This window comes from Antrostomus carolinensis, unplaced genomic scaffold (genome assembly GCF_000700745.2).
Source record: "Antrostomus carolinensis isolate BGI_N321 unplaced genomic scaffold, ASM70074v2 scaffold6995, whole genome shotgun sequence".
Taxonomy (NCBI): domain Eukaryota; kingdom Metazoa; phylum Chordata; class Aves; order Caprimulgiformes; family Caprimulgidae; genus Antrostomus; species Antrostomus carolinensis.
In genome coordinates, this window is record NW_010318334.1 from 7019 (window position 1) to 24835 (window position 17817).

The window sequence follows — 17817 nt, forward strand, 5'->3', positions numbered from 1 at the left end:
TACATGAGTACGCTTTTTCGGGCAGCTCGGAGTTTCATCTCCTGAAGCAGACTGTAAAACAAAACGAAAAGCGTAATCCTTCCCTCGCCTCATCCCAAAACACCTAATGGCCGGACTCACGAGAAAATCGTAAGGGTTAGCGAACGTAGCTCGGCAGATGTATAATGATGGTGAGGCGGCTCAAGCCAGCTCCCTCATCCCTCAGCGAGGGGAGATCTCTGCCTTGAGCAGCGTTGCGGCAGAGGCGGCTCAGGTCTCCAACAGCCGTCAGAGATAGAGGCAGAAAGCGCTCTACGTGTCTTACTGGTAGGAAAGAGAAACGATACTCGAAACCCCGCCCGGTGCTGGGGAGCCCGTTGCTAGTCTGGTCCCGCCCCCTCCTCCGCCTGCTGCCAACGCTGGACCTGGCCCCGGTGCTGTAGATGAGACCTTCCCGGCGCCTTTGGGTGCGTTATACCTTTCCTTCTCCCTTTCCCTCGCACCTCTCTTCGCCCCCTGCGCCTTCAGTGTAGGCGCCCCAACACAGCGACCTCCGGGATCGGGTCCTCCTCCCTGTCTGTGTCGGGTCCTCACAGGGGGGCGGGCTGAGCCGCATGCGGGGAGCCGCAGGGTCCGGCTCAGGCGGGGCTGGAGCCCGACCTTGCTCTGGAGGAGAAACGAAACCCGAGGCTGCCTGTCCGCCTGAAACTTTTATCGTGCAGAGCGGAGTTTCCTCTCGCTTCATTTTACCAGTGTGATTTAAAATGACGTAGTTAGAAAGTTGTGTGGAAATCTGTGTAAACTCCCTACAGTAAAACCAGTTCTAGTTTGTTTGATTAGGAGGACTGGGGTGTTAAATTAGTGTATCTCTAAATGGAAATTAGTGCAGTCATTACTAGTTTACACAGAGGACAAACTATTTAAATCTAATACAGGAATGAGAAATTTGAAAGTAACTGTGGGATTTCCCTGTTTTCCCTAAGTACCAAGTCCTCTTTCTTTTAAAGGGAAATGTGAAGGTTGTGGAGCATTCTCCAAACAATTTAACACTTGAGAAATGCAGTTACTTTTGTGTGATTTCACCATCTCTACCTCTTCAAACAAACCAGGGCAGAGGAAGCACAAAATGCAGTGTGTCCTGTAGCAAAGTAACCTCCTTCTCCCTCCCTCTTGTCCCTCTCTTCCACATGAGCTCATTTTGGGAAACAAAGATCATTTTCCAAATCGGAACTACACCCACTGATGTTATATCCTGTTTTTCCTCCTGCAGAGATGGTTGTAAAACGTTGAAGAAACGTTGTCAGAAATGACAGACTAGTTGTAGACTATGTTTAGAGTGTGAAATATTTCCCTGCTTCTATTGAAAGACCTTCCTTCTTAATATGAGGCCTGATGTGTTGACTTATAATCATTAATATGGGTCACTCCTCTTTGCCTTTATAATCACATTGATACTTGTGTATTCTGCAGTATTTGTACTGCAATCAAAACAAGGCTTTCATGCATGATGTTAAAACAGCAAAGAGTAAAATTCTTGAGCCTTGTACGTGCATAGTAGTCTCCACTTGTTAATGCCAGCAGGGAGTTACTGGAGCCTTGTGTGTCTTTGTGTGTGAAGTTTTAATATGTTTTTATTTCCTGCTCCTTGGGCGGGGGAGGGGGGAAATAATCTGTACCTGATTTTGGTTGTATTCTGTATGGACTGGGGGCAGTGTGAAATCGTTAAAAAATAGGAGGATAATTACCTTTATTAGCTTCATAGAAGCTGATGAACATACAGATGTTTTTCTGCCTGTTTTAGTGCGGAATGGAAATTATTTTGGTTGTATTCTGTATGGACTGGGGGCAGTGTGAAATCGTTAAAAAATAGGAGGATAATTACCTTTATTAGCTTCATAGAAGCTGATGAACATACAGATGTTTTTCTGCCTGTTTTAGTGCGGAATGGAAATTATTTGTGGTCTGATGAGCAAATATGCTTGCTCATATTATCAGATGTTTACCTTAAAAAAAATTACTTCTTGTGAACCTTGTTTACAGTGTAATACCCAGGGTCAAAAGTCAGTGCAGACTTAGACAAATATGCGTGAGACAAAGGTAGTTTCTTGTGCAGTATGTGAGAATTTCATCAGCTTTAAAATCCTACACGTTGTTCAGAAAAGTCTGGAAGTTAACTAAGCCCAGAAACTCGTACTTAAGTGCACTTTGGTACTACCTCATTGAGATGTATTTTCTCTCAGACCTCTTCTGGGGACAAGAGGACAGATGAGTCACCCTAGAATCTGTGATTTTCTTACCAGAGACCCCAAGACTATTTCCCAGAAGAGCTCTTCCTCTGTGAAAATTTGGGGTAATAGTGAACTAAAATAGCCAGGTTTACAGAAAAACTCACCCCTCACCAGTGTTTTCGCTCAGCTGCCAGGGATTTTCCCGGTTCTTTGAATACAGGAAGAAAGAGATTCTGTTGTTGTTGCTGTTGTTCCATGTGTAGGCCTGCCTCTTTCACTCACTCTGCCCCTAATGTTACTGACGTGATCTTGCAGTATCCTTTTACATGTCAGTGGTGGTAGTCGTGTTAGCCTTCAGCCATTTGGAATTATTTTGGATTTCTTATAAATCAGGAACGTTGGAATGTAAATGAGAATCTGTAGTACTTTAGGTTTCTTTTTCCAACCATTTTGCTGCTCCATAAGCTTTGCATTGAAATCTTTATTCAATACATGAAACATTGAACTGAAGAGGAAAACCTTGAGTGTTTTCTTGCAGGAATACTGGCAAATTACACGTGCACGTGAACACAAACTGTTGGGGAAGCTTTATTTCTCATGAGTATGAACTTTTTTCTTTCCTCTTGAGAGGTTAAGCTGTTGGTTTCTCTCCTCTTTATAAAGAATTTCCATTCAATAACTCTTCTTGTTGCAGGGCCCAGGTAATCTCAATTGAAAGCCACACTGCTGGGTTTTGCATTGTAATTGCTTTTCTCTTTATTTGTTGCAGCCATGATAACTGTATGTGTGATGTTTGCAAAAGTGGTCATATCAGGTGGAAGGGTGAAGCGTGGTGCCCTCCACCTTTCATGGTGAAGTGGATCTAGCTTAGATGTGTGCAGGTGGAATGTATCGGGCTTGCCTCAGTAGTGTGACATTCCTAAAAAGTGATATCGTTTTGCATGGATGCAAACTTATAAACTGTTGTAGTTTGTACTAAGCACTTCCTTCATGTTGTTCTTACTCATTCCCCACTCAGAACCCTGGGGTGAGTGAATCTTATTGACAAACCACTATATGTGTGCAGTTGTTTTTCCTTTTATTTGGACCATCATTCCTGGCTTACTGGACCAGTGGAATTATACACAAGAATGCATGATCTTAGGTCATTTTTCCTTGGTTCCCCCCCCTTTAAATTAGGAAGTAGCCCCAAGCAGTAATTTGTGATGTTTATATTTGTCTAACAGAAAATGAGCTGATGTAATCAGGTTTGTCTGTGGAACATCATTGGAAAATACTGGATGAAAACCAATGTGTGCTGGATCTGGATCAGTGATTTGGCAACAATCAGATGCCAGTCTTCCAATGTTCTTGTGGACAAAATTGCATAAAGGTAAGAGTGTTTCAGCACTGGAAGTATTGATCAGCATTTTTTTATAATGAGCATACGATTTATCTTATATTAAGGAAGTTGACAAAAATAAGTAATTAATATGTATTTTTTAAAAGCAGATTATTTTTAAGATAACATATAAATAGTAATAGTTTACATGTCTGAAATTTTAACTCTATACAAAATTCTTCCCTACCATGTACATCTCTTTTTTTAATCTAGTTTTAAAAGATTATATAAAAATCAGAGTCGTTTCTTTAAAAAAAAAAAAAAGTTTATCTAAGGTTTCTGAAAATGGCAAAAAGTTGTTACATTCCCACCTCCCTTTAGAGTGACTCATAAATATGTCTTCCTCAAGTTCTTTTGAAAGTCCCAGCAGTATGTACCTGGGAGATGCTTTCATATGAGAGAGTGTTTTGTACCTCCCCCTTCTTGACTGCATTATGTCATGAAAACTGTCTTTGTCTTTCTGTAGAGTTCTCACAAATGTTTGATGCTAGATCGAAAATAAGAAGTTAGCAATAAATAAGCTTTTCCTCTGATAGAAAGCTGTACAAAACACATTACAGTGCATGAGGGGATCCTCTGCTTATCAGAGGCCTGAAAATTTTCCCACCCTGCCCTTCCACTTCAGCTGTACAAGGGATAGCATTGCAAGTCCTTGTGTGAAATAGAACAGGTTCAAAAGTACAAATATTTTGTCTACCTAGTTTGGTTTTGTTGGAAACAAAACTTTTCAGCTTGCTATATTAAAAATACTATGGCCCTGTGTATTTGAAAGAGGCAGCTTCTACTGATGTTTCATTTCTTTTTGTGAGGTTTTTTGCTGTTTGCACTGTTTACATTAGGGTTAAATGTTGTTGTACTTCCTCGAGCAAGCAGTACATTTAATTCTCACAAGTTCCTAAATGATGTGATGTGATGAGCGGAAAACACTGTGTTTTGTGCCTGTCCCTTTTGGGTTCTGAGGACAGAACTGTATCAGAGAGAATAGGTGTTGCTTTTTCTGCTTGTGTGCTGTATCGGGAGCACTATAATTGTGCATTTTCTTCAGGTATTTAGCACAGTCTGTATAGAATGCACATAGGAGGCTGTGATGGGCTAAGCAAGGTAGAAGGTGGTTAGGTAGAATTTCCATGGTTGGTGGCAGCAGAAATTGAGCATAGCACTCTACTTATTTTGTTAATCACAAGGGTGTCATTTTTTCTAGGTTTGAATTTTTATTTCAGTTTTCAGTATGGTGAAACATGAATGTCACATGAAGAAAAAGGCAACCCATGACATGTCTATATCTCGAGTTAACCAATTTGCATACTTAAGGTTAGAATTTTTTCTTTGTGTGGTTATTCAATCTTTCTGAGCATGGAGGGGGTATGTGGGGAATCCTTAAAATCCCAGTAACTAATTCAGATTGGAATCACTTTAAATTATGCTAATAGATGAGGAAACCCATTCATTCCTGAATTTATAGATAACTAATGTTTTTAAATATTCTACATTATATTGTGACTATTTCCTTTATTTTGAATTCATTTAAGGCAAAGTGCATGCCTGATAGCAGTGGCTTTATATGTGAGGATTTTTTTATTCTTTTGTCTACAATGTGTGGCTACACTACCTCTTAGCTCCCAAACTCTTCCTGAAAAATGCCTTGAAACTTCTAGGGGAGAAAAAGTGGTGGTGAGCAGAGGAGTGGAGGGTTGCTGGGAAGAGGTCAGAGATTTAAGCTTAAATTGCTGTGGAACTTAACTCTTGTTTCCAGAAACACATTAAATATCACTCATCAGCAAGCTGGTGACTTTTGTTTCACTTCCTATGGAATTTACAGACTTGTCTTAAGGTAATTTTACTTTAAAAAGAACTTAAGTTTTTTTCTGATTAGTGTGATCTACCAAGTACTTCTTGTTCAGTAATGAACAGCTGGGAGAGCCCCTTGAGAACAGGAGGTGTGGGTAGACTTTGTTGGTGCTTTAGTTTTAAGTGAAATAGATCAGACAGGAGAGTTAACTGTGAACTTGTGCAGCAGATCACTGATTTAGTACCCTTTAATTCTCTCTCACAGAACTGCTTATGTAAAAATGCATCTAATTAAGAATGAACACCAGAGGAGTACTATGGTAAACATGAGCTTCATGTCATGTTGGCTTCCTGTTTAAAAAAAAACCAGTAGGCTGGCAATTTTAAAGGGACAACAACAAAGTGATGACCAGGTGCCAAGTGCCAGCTGTCCTTATTCACCAGATTGAACAAGAATTGGATAAAGAAGAAGAAGATATTATGATTTTCCTATGCCGAGACCTTGCTCCTGACTTGGCCACTGCCAGCCTTAGAGAGCTCTTGGTGGCTTTGAATGAGAGGGAGAAACTGTCTTTTCTTGGCTTGTCCGAGCTGTTGTACAGAGTTAAGAGGTTTGACTTGCTGAGGAGGGTCTTGAAGACTGAGAAAGCAACAGCAGAAGCTAACCTTGCCAGGAGTCTCAGACTTGTCCCTGATTACAGGTAATATATCTATTTCAAATTTCAAGGCTACTCTATTTTGTTAAAAATGTGTATGGGTTGTTTTGGGGTTTTTTGGGGGGAATTGTTTTTTCTTTCTTCTTTAAATAGGTCTTGAAGGTAAAAGAAAAGCAGAAAAGGGCATTATATCTTTAGGGTTATAATGAAAAAATATGTTTAGTCCCTAAAATAAGCCTTAGTAGCTTCTTTTGTGCATTACTCAATAAAACCGGTGATGTTTGTACAGTTCTAGATTAGCAGATAGAAATGGTACTTCAGAGGAACATCATTAGTTAGAGATACTTTCTTTTTCTAGTTTGCTTTGGGCACATAGCCTTGTAGTATAGCTTTTCACAGGGGACCTGTGTCTTACTACTTTTTATTCTGTAGTTTTAAGAGGCTTAAATTAAGAAGCTCCAGTTATTTTCTTTGAGACACTTCAGAAATAAATATATGTACTCATAAGGAAGATTTTCCTGTGTTAACTTATTACTGAAATAAAAACTGTGTAGCTGCTGGGTAAAAAAGTTAAGATGTGTTCTGTTGTCTCATTCTCTTAATTTCTATTCTTCATCTCTGAAATATTAAGGAGACTTCTGTTTTCCTAGCAGTGGCTATTGCACAGTCTGTCTGAGTAGTGCAGGTGCTGGTTAGCAAGAGTAGATATTTTGTGATTGGATCTTGGAGCAGGGTAGGCTTTTTCCTGTTATTTAATTGGGAATGGTACTGGAACATGGGAGAAGTTGGGTAGTTGGGCAAGGGTGGGCGCTTGGCAAGAGCTAGTCCTTTAGGAACGTTTCAACTTTATTTCAGGGTACTGATGGTAGAGATTAATGAGAATCTGGAAAAAGAAGAAGTGAATTCTCTTGTCTTTCTACTCAGAGATTACGCACCCCGTATGAAAATGGCAAAAGATAAGGTATGTCTTTCTGCTAGTCTCCTCTGGAGCAATGATAGATTAAAGTAAAAAGGGAAGTAGCTAGACAGCAAAAGAGGGTACTGCAAGGGGTAGTGAGGCAGGAGTAGATAGAAGTCAGGAAGTAGAGAAGGGAGTAGTGGCTTCTATTTAATTTTTTGGTTTTTAATTCAAGGAAAGAAGCATGAGAAACAGTAAGAGGGAACAGAGAAGACTTGCTGTAGAGAATGGTGTTAGCATGAACCTCACAGGCATTAAAAAACATCTTTCTTATTACTGATCAGAAAGTTCCTATATGAAGGATCTCAAACCAATAATCATATGAAATGTATCTGGAATTACGTGGTCGCTTTTTCTGTTTGTCCTCTGCTTCACTTACAAAATAACAGTTTAATTATGTCTTCCTTTGTGCATTTGCAGCCTGAATATTTAAGTGCTCTGAGAAAGCAGAGATTCAGTAGAGAGGGTTCAGGAAACTTGACCACTGTGCGTAGAAAACTGAAGAGTTCTGTCTTTTTACTTTGAGGTTTTTTCTTTTTTTTTCTTTAACCAAAGAAGGATAGAGGCCCTGCAAATTCCCCAAAGCTTTTCTTATCTCTTGCTTTGTGGCATGTGAGTTGACATTCCAAGTGGCTGGCTTTGTAGCAACAAGGAAAAGCAAAACTGTTTCATCAAAAACTTTGATTTGTATTTAAGAATATCACTTTCTAGTTTCCATTACTGCTATCATAATACCGAGAATTCTTCTAGCTTCCAGGTAATTTTCTTAGTGTTTCAGAAGGTAATGTCCCTAGTTCTTGAATATACAACCTTTATGACCTCCCCATGTTATCTTCTGGGTTGCTTTGTTACTTACTGATAAAGAACAAATTACTGATATGACAGCTTGGTTTTCTGTTGCTATTCTAGAGTTTTCTAGCTCTTGTGATTGACTTGGAGAAACTAAATTTGGTGGCTCCTAATCAACTGGATTTGATAGAAAATTGTTTTCGAAATATTCACAGGATAGACCTGGTTAGGAAGATTCAGAAGTACAAACACGAAGGTAAGGTGCTATTTTTGCACTGGTTACTATTGATAGCAAGGATCAACTGTGCTCTTACTGAAGATAAAATTATGAGTTACAAGTGAGAGTATTTGCATGCTTAATGGATTTAGGCTTTTAAAACAGTTGATGTATCATGATGTATTTCTCTGTGTGTTTCTGTTAAATTTTCAGCTTTAATGTCCTCCGTTCATTCTCAGCCAGTATATATAAATGCACGTCAGGCATCTCTCCCTAATCTCAATCTGATTGATCCTCCTTATAGTTCAGGGGTAAGTATACAATAAATCAGACAGATCCTTTATTTCTGAATATTGCCAGACATGGAAAGGGGATTCATCTTTCGAGAGCCTAAGGAATGAGAGATTGCTAGTAACTAAAATATTACTTGGTATATTTCTCTTATTCCTGTTATTTGCTGGGTTTAGGGTCTGATTTAAATATTCTGACTCAGAAAGATTCCCTTTAGAGAGCTTCTGTGAATTTCTTCCTATTAGTTGGACATATAAAATCTGTATCTTGAAAGTTTTTTCTGCTGCTCTGGGGAGTGAAAAGTTTTGCTTTGACTGTTCTTTGAAAAATATATTCTTCTTTGTACTTCCGGACTTTGCAGGGAAAGTAGCTCCTTAGCTTTGGAAGCTGAAAGTTATGGCCTTTTAAGTAGAGTTTTTCAGATTTTTGTTTTGTTTTAATCTCATTTTAACAAAGATATGTGAAAAGTCATCAAATCCTATCGCATGCAATATTCTTTATATTTGGAGTAGGTCTGATATTGTAATAGTATGACCTTACTTAAAGTCTTTAGCCTTGCTAAATGAATTTGATGAGATTATTTCTGTCATGGGTTCAGTAAATATGTATGAATAAAGCTTACATAGAAGACACCAGTGATGCAGTTTGTCTTTATTAACAAAGCAACAACAGCTTTCTTTCCTAGACTGCCAATGGGAAAGAGCTTGCATTGACTTTCCATATTGTGATCATATTGTTATAATTTCCTTTCTAATTCAGTTAAAGTTCCTGCCTGCTGCTCTATAGGAAGCAAAAATCACATCTTCAGAGGTTTTTGTTTGCTTCACTACTTCAGGACAAAAGCTTTTCTTTGCTGTTCATGGCAAGCTGATAATTTTTTTCTGAGGAGGAACAGATGGGTGTTTTTTGTTTATTTGTGGTTTTGGTAGGGGTTTTTTTACATGTTATTTTGTAATTCTAATTAGCTGATAGATGTGAATCTAAAATATGTAATATTTTTATTTTAAAAAAATACTATTGTGTTATATTTTGGAACATATGATTATTAATTTTTGAAGGAGAGAGGGAAAATGCAGTTTTTTCTTCATTTTAGATCCAGAATGTGAACAAAGGAAAATCACAAAATGGACAAAGTCTTATTCTGGGTAAGAGCATTTTATCTGAGTTTTGATAATATAAAAGAGCCAAATGATGAATGTAATTGTATCAAAAGGACTGTTGTTTCATAGTTGTGTTTATAGCTAATCCAGCTGATAACACCAGGAGCAGAGAGAGTTTGGTACCTCTGAAAACTGAGCCTGTCCTTATTCCTTGCTTTGCTTGTGCTGACAGATCTTAAAACTTTCTTGAAATTGTTGTGGGCTTCCACTCTCACAACTTTTTACCAGAATAGTTTATGAATAAAATAATGGAAAAGGTTGACTAGCCAGCTCTGGAGGCCTGTGTAGTGCAGCTGTGCCCATTAAGTCCTGAGTAGGAAGTTTTTGTGTCAGTTCAACCAGCCAAGAAGTTGTCCAGGAGTACCAGGTTCTTACCATGTGTGTTGCATTCTTTCTGGAAACCCAAGACACCTCTCAAATATGGTGATTTTTAAATGAGTGGTTGGTGGAATTCTCTCAGTGTAGAAGAGATTGATTGATTATTTGGTTGTTTTATTCTAATCACAATAAATGTAGAATGCCATCCAGTTAACATTTTAGAGGTGAAAATTTTTGGGTTTTTTTAACTTTAGTAACATACATAGAAACTAAGAGGTCCAGAGCAAGAACTTGGCTGAACTACATAGGTTCCTCTTTAACTGTTTTGGTGTCAAAGACATATCACTGGTACCTACATACTGAGATTACTTCTGTATGTTTTAACTGCAGCAGAACCAGTCCACATGTCCATTCAGGAATCGGGACCAGTGTCACATAAGGTATGTGCTTGTGCATATGTATGCATGTAAATATAATCAAAAGCTCTACAGGTCATTACCTTAGTTTTCTCTGTGTTTCATTTTGAGATTTCCTTTAATTGCATGCAGAATAACGTGTACATCAGTGTCTTCCTCAGCCATGAACAGGTTCTATGAATTACTTTTGCAGAATATATTTTTAATATAAAATATTTGCTACTACTCTAGAAGCAGCAGTGTGCAAAATGCATGTACATATGATGTGCACACAAGACTTGTATATTTATTAGTGGAGGCTAAGTAAAAATCTGTTGGAAGTCAGACTTGTTGCCATCTGCATTAGACATTTCAGGGCTTCTCTGCATGCAATAACTTTTGCTTGTTCTCTCCCTGCCACTTGCTCTCCAGGTAGCAGACAGACATGCTTTGGGTATTAATGATAAGAATGGACTACTGCTATTTTCACTAGCTCTTCTATAGGCCAGACCACCACAGCCAGGAATGAGGGAGTTACCTATAGGAAATTGACTGTAAACTTTTTAAAGAGAGGAATTGTGATAGAGTCATTACAGATTATTTAGAAACAAGGAAGTTGTTCCACCAAATAAGGAATGTTGTTTTGATGAGCAGTACTTTACCTGAAGAACTCAAAAGTTTTCTGTGTTTATTGTGTGGGCAATAAGAAGCTTATAGCTTCCAAAATCTCAGTAGAAGTTACACTTTAGGAAATTAATTCAGAAGTACTATAAAAGGATCATTGCACCCCTTGTGCACATTGGATGCCAAAAAGGATTGTGGTGATTTCACTTGGCTAGCAGCCAAACACACACATCCCCCCGGTCCCCGCCAGGGGATAAGGGAGAGGGACATACTAACTTACTATTTGTCCTTCACTTTCCACAGGTGTTTGATGATCAGTACAGAATGCAAAGTCAACCCTTAGGAATATGCCTGATAATAGACTGTATTGGCAATGACACAGGTAAGTCTCTGGAATCTGAAGTTCCTTATTTTCTTAATTTTGGATAATAAGAGCTTAATATAAAGAGTATGATGTGTATTTACCAGCCAGACTAGGGTAATGTTGTCCTAGTCAGCTAGTCTATCAATTCTAGTAAATATTCTAAGGCAAAGAGTTGGAAGGCCCAGCCTAAGGTTAAAACCAACTGTCCTAATTATTGCAAACAGTGTTTGTTTCTTGGCGCAGAATTTCTGAATGAAAGAACTTGTAAGGGGATCGACTGAATTTTGGGAGAGAGAAAAAGGAAGTTCAGAGATCAGCAGAATAGTTAAGCTATAGTCGTAGAGCAGAGATGGTAAAGATAGTATTTCCCACTAGTTAACAAAACCAAAACCAAAGCTGTCGCAGATTTGAAGTGTAAGTGTATCAGACACTACAGATTTTGAATAGCTGAAAGCACGTGGTCCTTTGTTAGTAATGCACCTAGGCTTCTGTTACATCTTGCACAGTTTAACTGAAACTATCACTATAGCTTTATAGGGAAAGGCATTTTCTTCTTTCCCTCCTCATTTAATTAAAAAAAAAAAAAAAATTGCACATAGAATTCAAGGTAGTCAGTGCCATGGTTAAAATGTGAGTTTTTCCTGATTGTCCTTGTAGAATCAAAGAATTAGATTCTTGCACAAGCAAAAAAAAAAACCCAACCCATTCTCAAATCATTGTAACACAAGGCTGAAAATAAAAATGAAGAGAGTACTTGCCGTCAGTTCTGTAATAGGCTAGGAGATACAGGGGAAGAAGAGGGTTTGTGGGCCTGTCTTCTCTCTTTCTTATAACTAATTGTCCAGCAGATGGACCAACTTAGAATTATTGATATAGTTGTTGAAGAGCAGTGGGTGCAGAGCACAAACACAGAAAGTAAAATTTTGGTGTTTGCTTGACAGTAGTATTTCAGGTATATGGTACAATACAAGAGGCTTAGTTTGCTGTTAGGGTAACAGGAACTAGAACTGATTCACAGTCCTGCCATGCATGGAGAAGAGGGATAAGGAAACCACTTAACTCAGTTACATGCAACTGGGAATCGTCCTTGGGATCTGATTTTGGTCTGCCCTACCAAGTTCATCAGTGACCTCTGGATTAACAAAAAACCAACAAACAAACAGAAAACAAGCACAAGAATGCAGTTGCTGGATGTAGAAATTAAATTGTTCAATCTAAAGCACTTCTTCACTGCTACTGTCAAAAAAAAAAAAGAAAAAGAAAAAAAAATACTGACTTTGCCCTACGAGGAAAATAAACAAAAGACAGCCTGCCAAGAACTGAAAGGCTGGGGGGGGCAAGGGGGGCTGTGGCTCTTGGGATCAAACATTCTGCTCTGTCCTGTTGCCTGCTTCTTTACTTTCCTGTTTTTCTGTCTTTTATGATAGCTTTAGAGAACAAACGAACCTTTTAATGCAAGAAGAAACTTATTATGCAGGCTTAATCTGGAAGGTAGCACAATAATCTGCTCCAGTACCAAAGTAATTACTTATTACTTGGAGTTCTGTTTCTTAAAAGCAAATGCAGAAAGGATTGCTAGAGAATTTCAGTGTGTAGAGCTAAAGAAAACACAAAGTGTGAAAATAGCCTTGCTTAGAAAAAAAAAAGCTCTTTAAATTTCATTGTGTCTAATGGGATATGAGCATGTGCTGACCTGATTTATTGAACAAGAGTGTTTTATATGCCAAGTCTGAGGTTTTTTTAAATGAAACAGTATATATAAAAGCAAGTAAAACATACACTGGAGAAAATAAGAAGCAAGGAAGGAACTGGTATGTCAGTTCATAGTCACAGATATATGGATTAAAATCTACTCTTCCTTAGAAGGCACAGATCTTTTGCACAGGCAATATACTGTGCAGTCCCCTTTGTCATAGTAATTGCTACTATATACAAAGATGTGCACAAACTAAAAAAAAAAACCCAAAAACCCACAATGTATGTGCTTGTCATGAGCTCATGTGATCATTTCAGTACTTGTACAAGGACAGAAAGTATAAATGTAATAGAGGAAGTCTGCTGACTGGAAAGAACAAAAATGGGTTACATATTTAGCATCTGGCCTGTCAGATGAACCTGCAAATCATGGCTCTGCTGCTGTTGTGCCAAAACCACCCAAACCAAGTCTTAGTCTGCCTCAGTCTCCATGCATGTCTGCATTGGAGGCAGAAGCAACCATGTGTGTGCCTCAGATGTTTAATGTCATCACTGCATCATCAGCATTTTAACATGACAGAAACCATGACTTTTCACTGAAATACATTACTGTGCTGCTGAGATTCAGGAGAGGCAGGACAGAGTAGCATTGCTTAAAGGAGTTTATTAGAAAGGCATTCACTGCTCTGTAGAGTTGTTGTGCCACACTATTTCTGAAGTCTGAAAATACCAAAGAAAAAGAAGAGGGCAGGGAGAACGTTAGGAATTGTATCTGCGTTAGAGTCTGTATCTATCCCAGAGGAAGCTGAACCAGTAACAGATACTGTAAGATCAAGGATTACAATTGAAAATGCCTAGTGTAAACAATGTGAATTCATCAGATGCTGATAAAATTAAAACTGAAAGGCACCTTGCTGTTTTGTAAATAGCTGCTTTTGACTTTTCCATTTGGAAGCCAATTTTTATCCTTATGTTATAAACAATCAAAGGGAGAAAAGGTTAATTTTTTTATGTAGAATGGAAATGCTCAAAAGTCAATGGAGGTTGTTGGGAGATGATTACTGTTGAAGAAACAAATGTTTTCTGATCTCAGGTTGCAGCATGTAATGCTGTGTTTTGTCTTGCCTTAAATTGTTATATCCGGAGCTTACCACGTGTAATTTCTGATTCATTGTTAAACTAAGGTATCAGCTCTAAGTTTGTTGAGTTTAATTTTTTTAAGAGTGTGTGTGTGGTCTGAAGTGATGCCAAATTTTGTATCTTTGTGTGTATGTTAGTGAGATAAATTAATTACAGAAAAAGCACTGTTGTTGCTGTGGTTTTGCGTATGTACCACTGTACTCTAATGGGTGAAGTGCTTCATCGAGTATATAACTGCTAAACGGTATTAATACTGAATCTTCCACCTGTATTTTGCGAGTGTGTTTTATTGCCTAAAATAGAAGGGATTTTCCTTTCTATTTACAAATTAAAAAATGTCTGAAAAGTTTTCAGTTATTTTACAAAATGTAATCAAACTAACAGAACTGGAATGAAGCTCTATAGTTGCTGTTCATCACCTTGCTATAGTACAAAGTTTGTATCTACCCTGTATTTTGCTGAGGAAAGTTACGAGTTCTATTCCCTGTTTCCATTATGGGCTTTTTGAGGAGAATAGTGTGGTAGTACAACTCCTGCTTTGCTGCCAGTTGCCTCTGAAATAGCCTCTGCTAATTAGGGATTGTTAAACTTTTGAAGTCAAGGAACAGTCTAGCTTCCTGTGTCTGTAAGGCATTTTACATAAACATGGCACTTGATATTTCCTGTCATATCAGAAATTGTGCATGGGCAATATATATGTGGTTTATACTAAAGCTACAATGCTACAGGTATGAGTCATATTAGTAGCTTGTGGTTCTCTGAACATTTACAAAATACCCGTGGTTTTAACCACCATGTATCTGGTTTCACTCCCGTGTTAATAAACATCCAAAGTAGTTATTCAGAGCATAGCACATTTTCCTGCAGCACAGGTTAACACAAATACAGTAGAGTTAAACCTTGATTTTTTGCTATCTGTAGTTTTAATTTCTAACACATTTGAAAGGGTTCATTGTTCAGCACTTTTTTTGTCCCTGAAAATGCCAGTCTATCACAGTTAAGACTCCAGTGTCCATTCTCTGCCAGGAACTCATCACTTAAAGTCCATTTTATATAATAGGAAGCATAAATGACTGCAGCCGGTTCCTTTTTGACTGATGAAAGGGAGCCTATGTGTTTCCTATTAAGTATCTATAATAACCAGAGTAATTTTGACAAGTTAAAAGGTAAAACACTTCCCATGCTATCCAGATCACTCCTTACCATTTCAAGAATATTCTGTGTGAAGCCTTTTCTAATGTTTTCTCTTGCCTGATATTTTAAGTCCTAGGAACTTGGGATACTGGCTCTAAATGAAAGCATGCAAGTGTCTGTGGAGTTTGGAACAGATCACTTGCCAAATAATGTCTTTGCTATCATGAAGTACATAACTCGTATTAAAGACAGCATGCATATAGCTCTAGAAGTATGTAATGTAATGTGATCAACATCAAATACTCCTGGTTTTTTATTATTGTGATGAAATAAACACCTTTTTTACAGTAGTGAAATACTGTAATTCAAGAAAGTTGAGACTGAGCCTTCACGTGCTGTGATTTAATTACATCTTGTTTTTTTCAGATTTGTTGGAAGACACGTTCAGATGCTTAGGCTATGACGTTTGCTGTCACAGATATTTAAATATGAACACCATGAATCAAACATTACTTGAAGTTGCAAGGTTGCAGAAGCACAGAAATTGTGACAGCTTCATTTGCATATTGGTCAGCCGTGGAGATCCTCAGAGCATCTTCTGTACAGACCATACCTTTTCTGGATTCCCTTTGGAACAAGTAAAGAAATACTTTACAGCAGACTCATGTCCTGAACTCCTAGGAAAACCAAAGCTTTTTTTTATTCAGAGCTACATTGTGCCAGAAAATGAGCAAGAATGTACTAGTCTACTGGAAGTAGATGGGAATGATGAGAAAAACATTGCTAACACAAAAATCCCTTGGAAAGTCACTATCCCCCAAGTAGCAGACATCTTTTGGAGTCAGTGCAAGGTAGATGTGTCTACACTAGAAAAATCTCCATCTGCATCCTCATATTATCTGCATTGTCTGGCTGAGTTACTCCGCAATCCTCATAAAAGGTAAATTAAAAAAAAAAAAAAAAAAAAAGGAGGAAAAAAAAAATAACCCTTTTCCTATGACAGCCTCCTGTCTTAGAGAAAAAAACCCTTATGTTTCATGCTGTCTGGTCCTGAAAAGTGTCTTCATGCTGTGTCATAGGTTAAAAGATAAGTGATGCTGGAATGATGGCATAGGAAGGTAGTCTAAAGTAGGAGTGAAGAGTCTGATTCTGGAGAGTAAAATTGTATGTTAGGGCACTGGGGCTTGCAGACTGAGAAGGGAAGAACCCGTCCTGGGTCGTGTATGATAGATAGAATTGGAAATTTTCCTTCTCCAAGATACCAAGGCACACACCAGGCTTCTGTCAAATTGAGTATTGCCTTATATCATAAAGAAGGGCTCTGCTTGCCAATATAAAAAGTCAGTGCCTAATTCGGGAAAAAGGCAGTTGAGGGGGAAGGCTTTTGTCCTTTTTTTTAGATTTAACTAGCCCTCCACTCAGGGAGCCATTAGATTGCCAATTTGTAATCTTGAAATTAAACTATCAAAAAACTTTAGTCTACCTAAAGAGATTATCAAAAGGAATCTGAGCGAAAATCAGATATGTTTGGATATATAACTTAGCAACAAAGGTTTTCTCTGTACAACTGACCTACCAGGGAGCTAGCAGCTGTCTTTCAAGGTAGTTGCAGGGTTAACATGCAGCACATTTTTATGAACCCTAAAACCTTGTAATGAAATCACAGATCATCATGTCAGCATAACCAGTATCACAACAGTGATTTGGGTTACAAGAGATTGTCTCCACAATGCATATTCAGCCTTGGGTTTTAGAGGTGTAACCTCTGCAATAAAGACTGAAATTTGAAACTTTCTCCTTGCTGAGTCTAAAGTTGTTTTCTCTGGTGTGGATTCTGAAATGGTGTCTTGCTTCATTTTCTAATAGAAAGCTTTTACTTTTGTTGCTGCAGGAAACTTTCTATATTAGATATCCATACGGAACTGAACAGAAAAGTCTATGAGTGGAATAAGACTGCTGACCCAAGCCAGCAATACTCGCTTCTGCTCCAGCACACACTGAGGAAGAAGCTTTTTCTTTCTCCCGCTTGACTGCTGATGGAAAAGACATGTCTGAAGTGGCTAACAAGCAACACTTACATGATCCAGTTTCACACATACTTTTACTTTATGCATTGTTATTGCATGTGTATCTAAAGTGTCTGTTGCTTCTAAACCCGGGGATTTAGAAGCATTTTGGTGTGTTAAGGCACTAGATTTTATATTTTACTATAGAAGGCTCTGAAAGCTTGGATGAGAATGGCAGCTATCATATAGTACTGCAACAGATCTTACAACCAAGTACAACAGGTAAACAGGGTGCAAAGAGCTCTAAACTGTATAGCTGTGGGGTTTTCCAACAGGTTTTGTATTTTTATTGTTTCATTGGTTGTTTTTTTAGCATACTTATTAGCAATGCACTGATTTAGGTTGTTCTGCTGATTCTTAAAACAGATAAAAGACAGCGCAGACCACTGAAAAATCACTGGGTGCTTTCCCCAGCACCTAATAATGGAAAATGTGTCAGGAAAGAATGCCTACCCAGTAACGCCAGGTTCTTCCTTAACAAGTTCTGGCTTGTGTGCCTCCACAGACTAGCAAAATCAGAGAGAGAGATGGTCTTTTAAATAATTTTGATTCCATCTGCCTGCTGCATTAGAGATTGTGATTCACCCAGAACTCTTGTCAGTACTGTCCATAGCACACAAGGGTTATATATTAC

At 38.2% G+C, this 17817-nt stretch overlaps 1 protein-coding gene across 1 annotated transcript; it reads left to right on the forward strand.

The window, feature by feature from the left end:
* The first annotated feature begins 392 nt into the window (after positions 1–392).
* Positions 393–17147, forward strand: CFLAR (CASP8 and FADD like apoptosis regulator). The gene is made up of 10 exons (XM_029085163.1): positions 393–446; positions 5642–6077; positions 6888–6993; positions 7900–8035; positions 8210–8307; positions 9387–9432; positions 10156–10205; positions 11088–11166; positions 15544–16057; positions 17009–17147. The coding sequence occupies exons 2-10, from the start codon at positions 5782–5784 to the stop codon at positions 17145–17147; spliced, it is 1464 nt and encodes a 487-aa protein (XP_028940996.1). The 5' UTR covers positions 393–446; positions 5642–5781.
* The last annotated feature ends 670 nt before the right edge of the window (positions 17148–17817 follow it).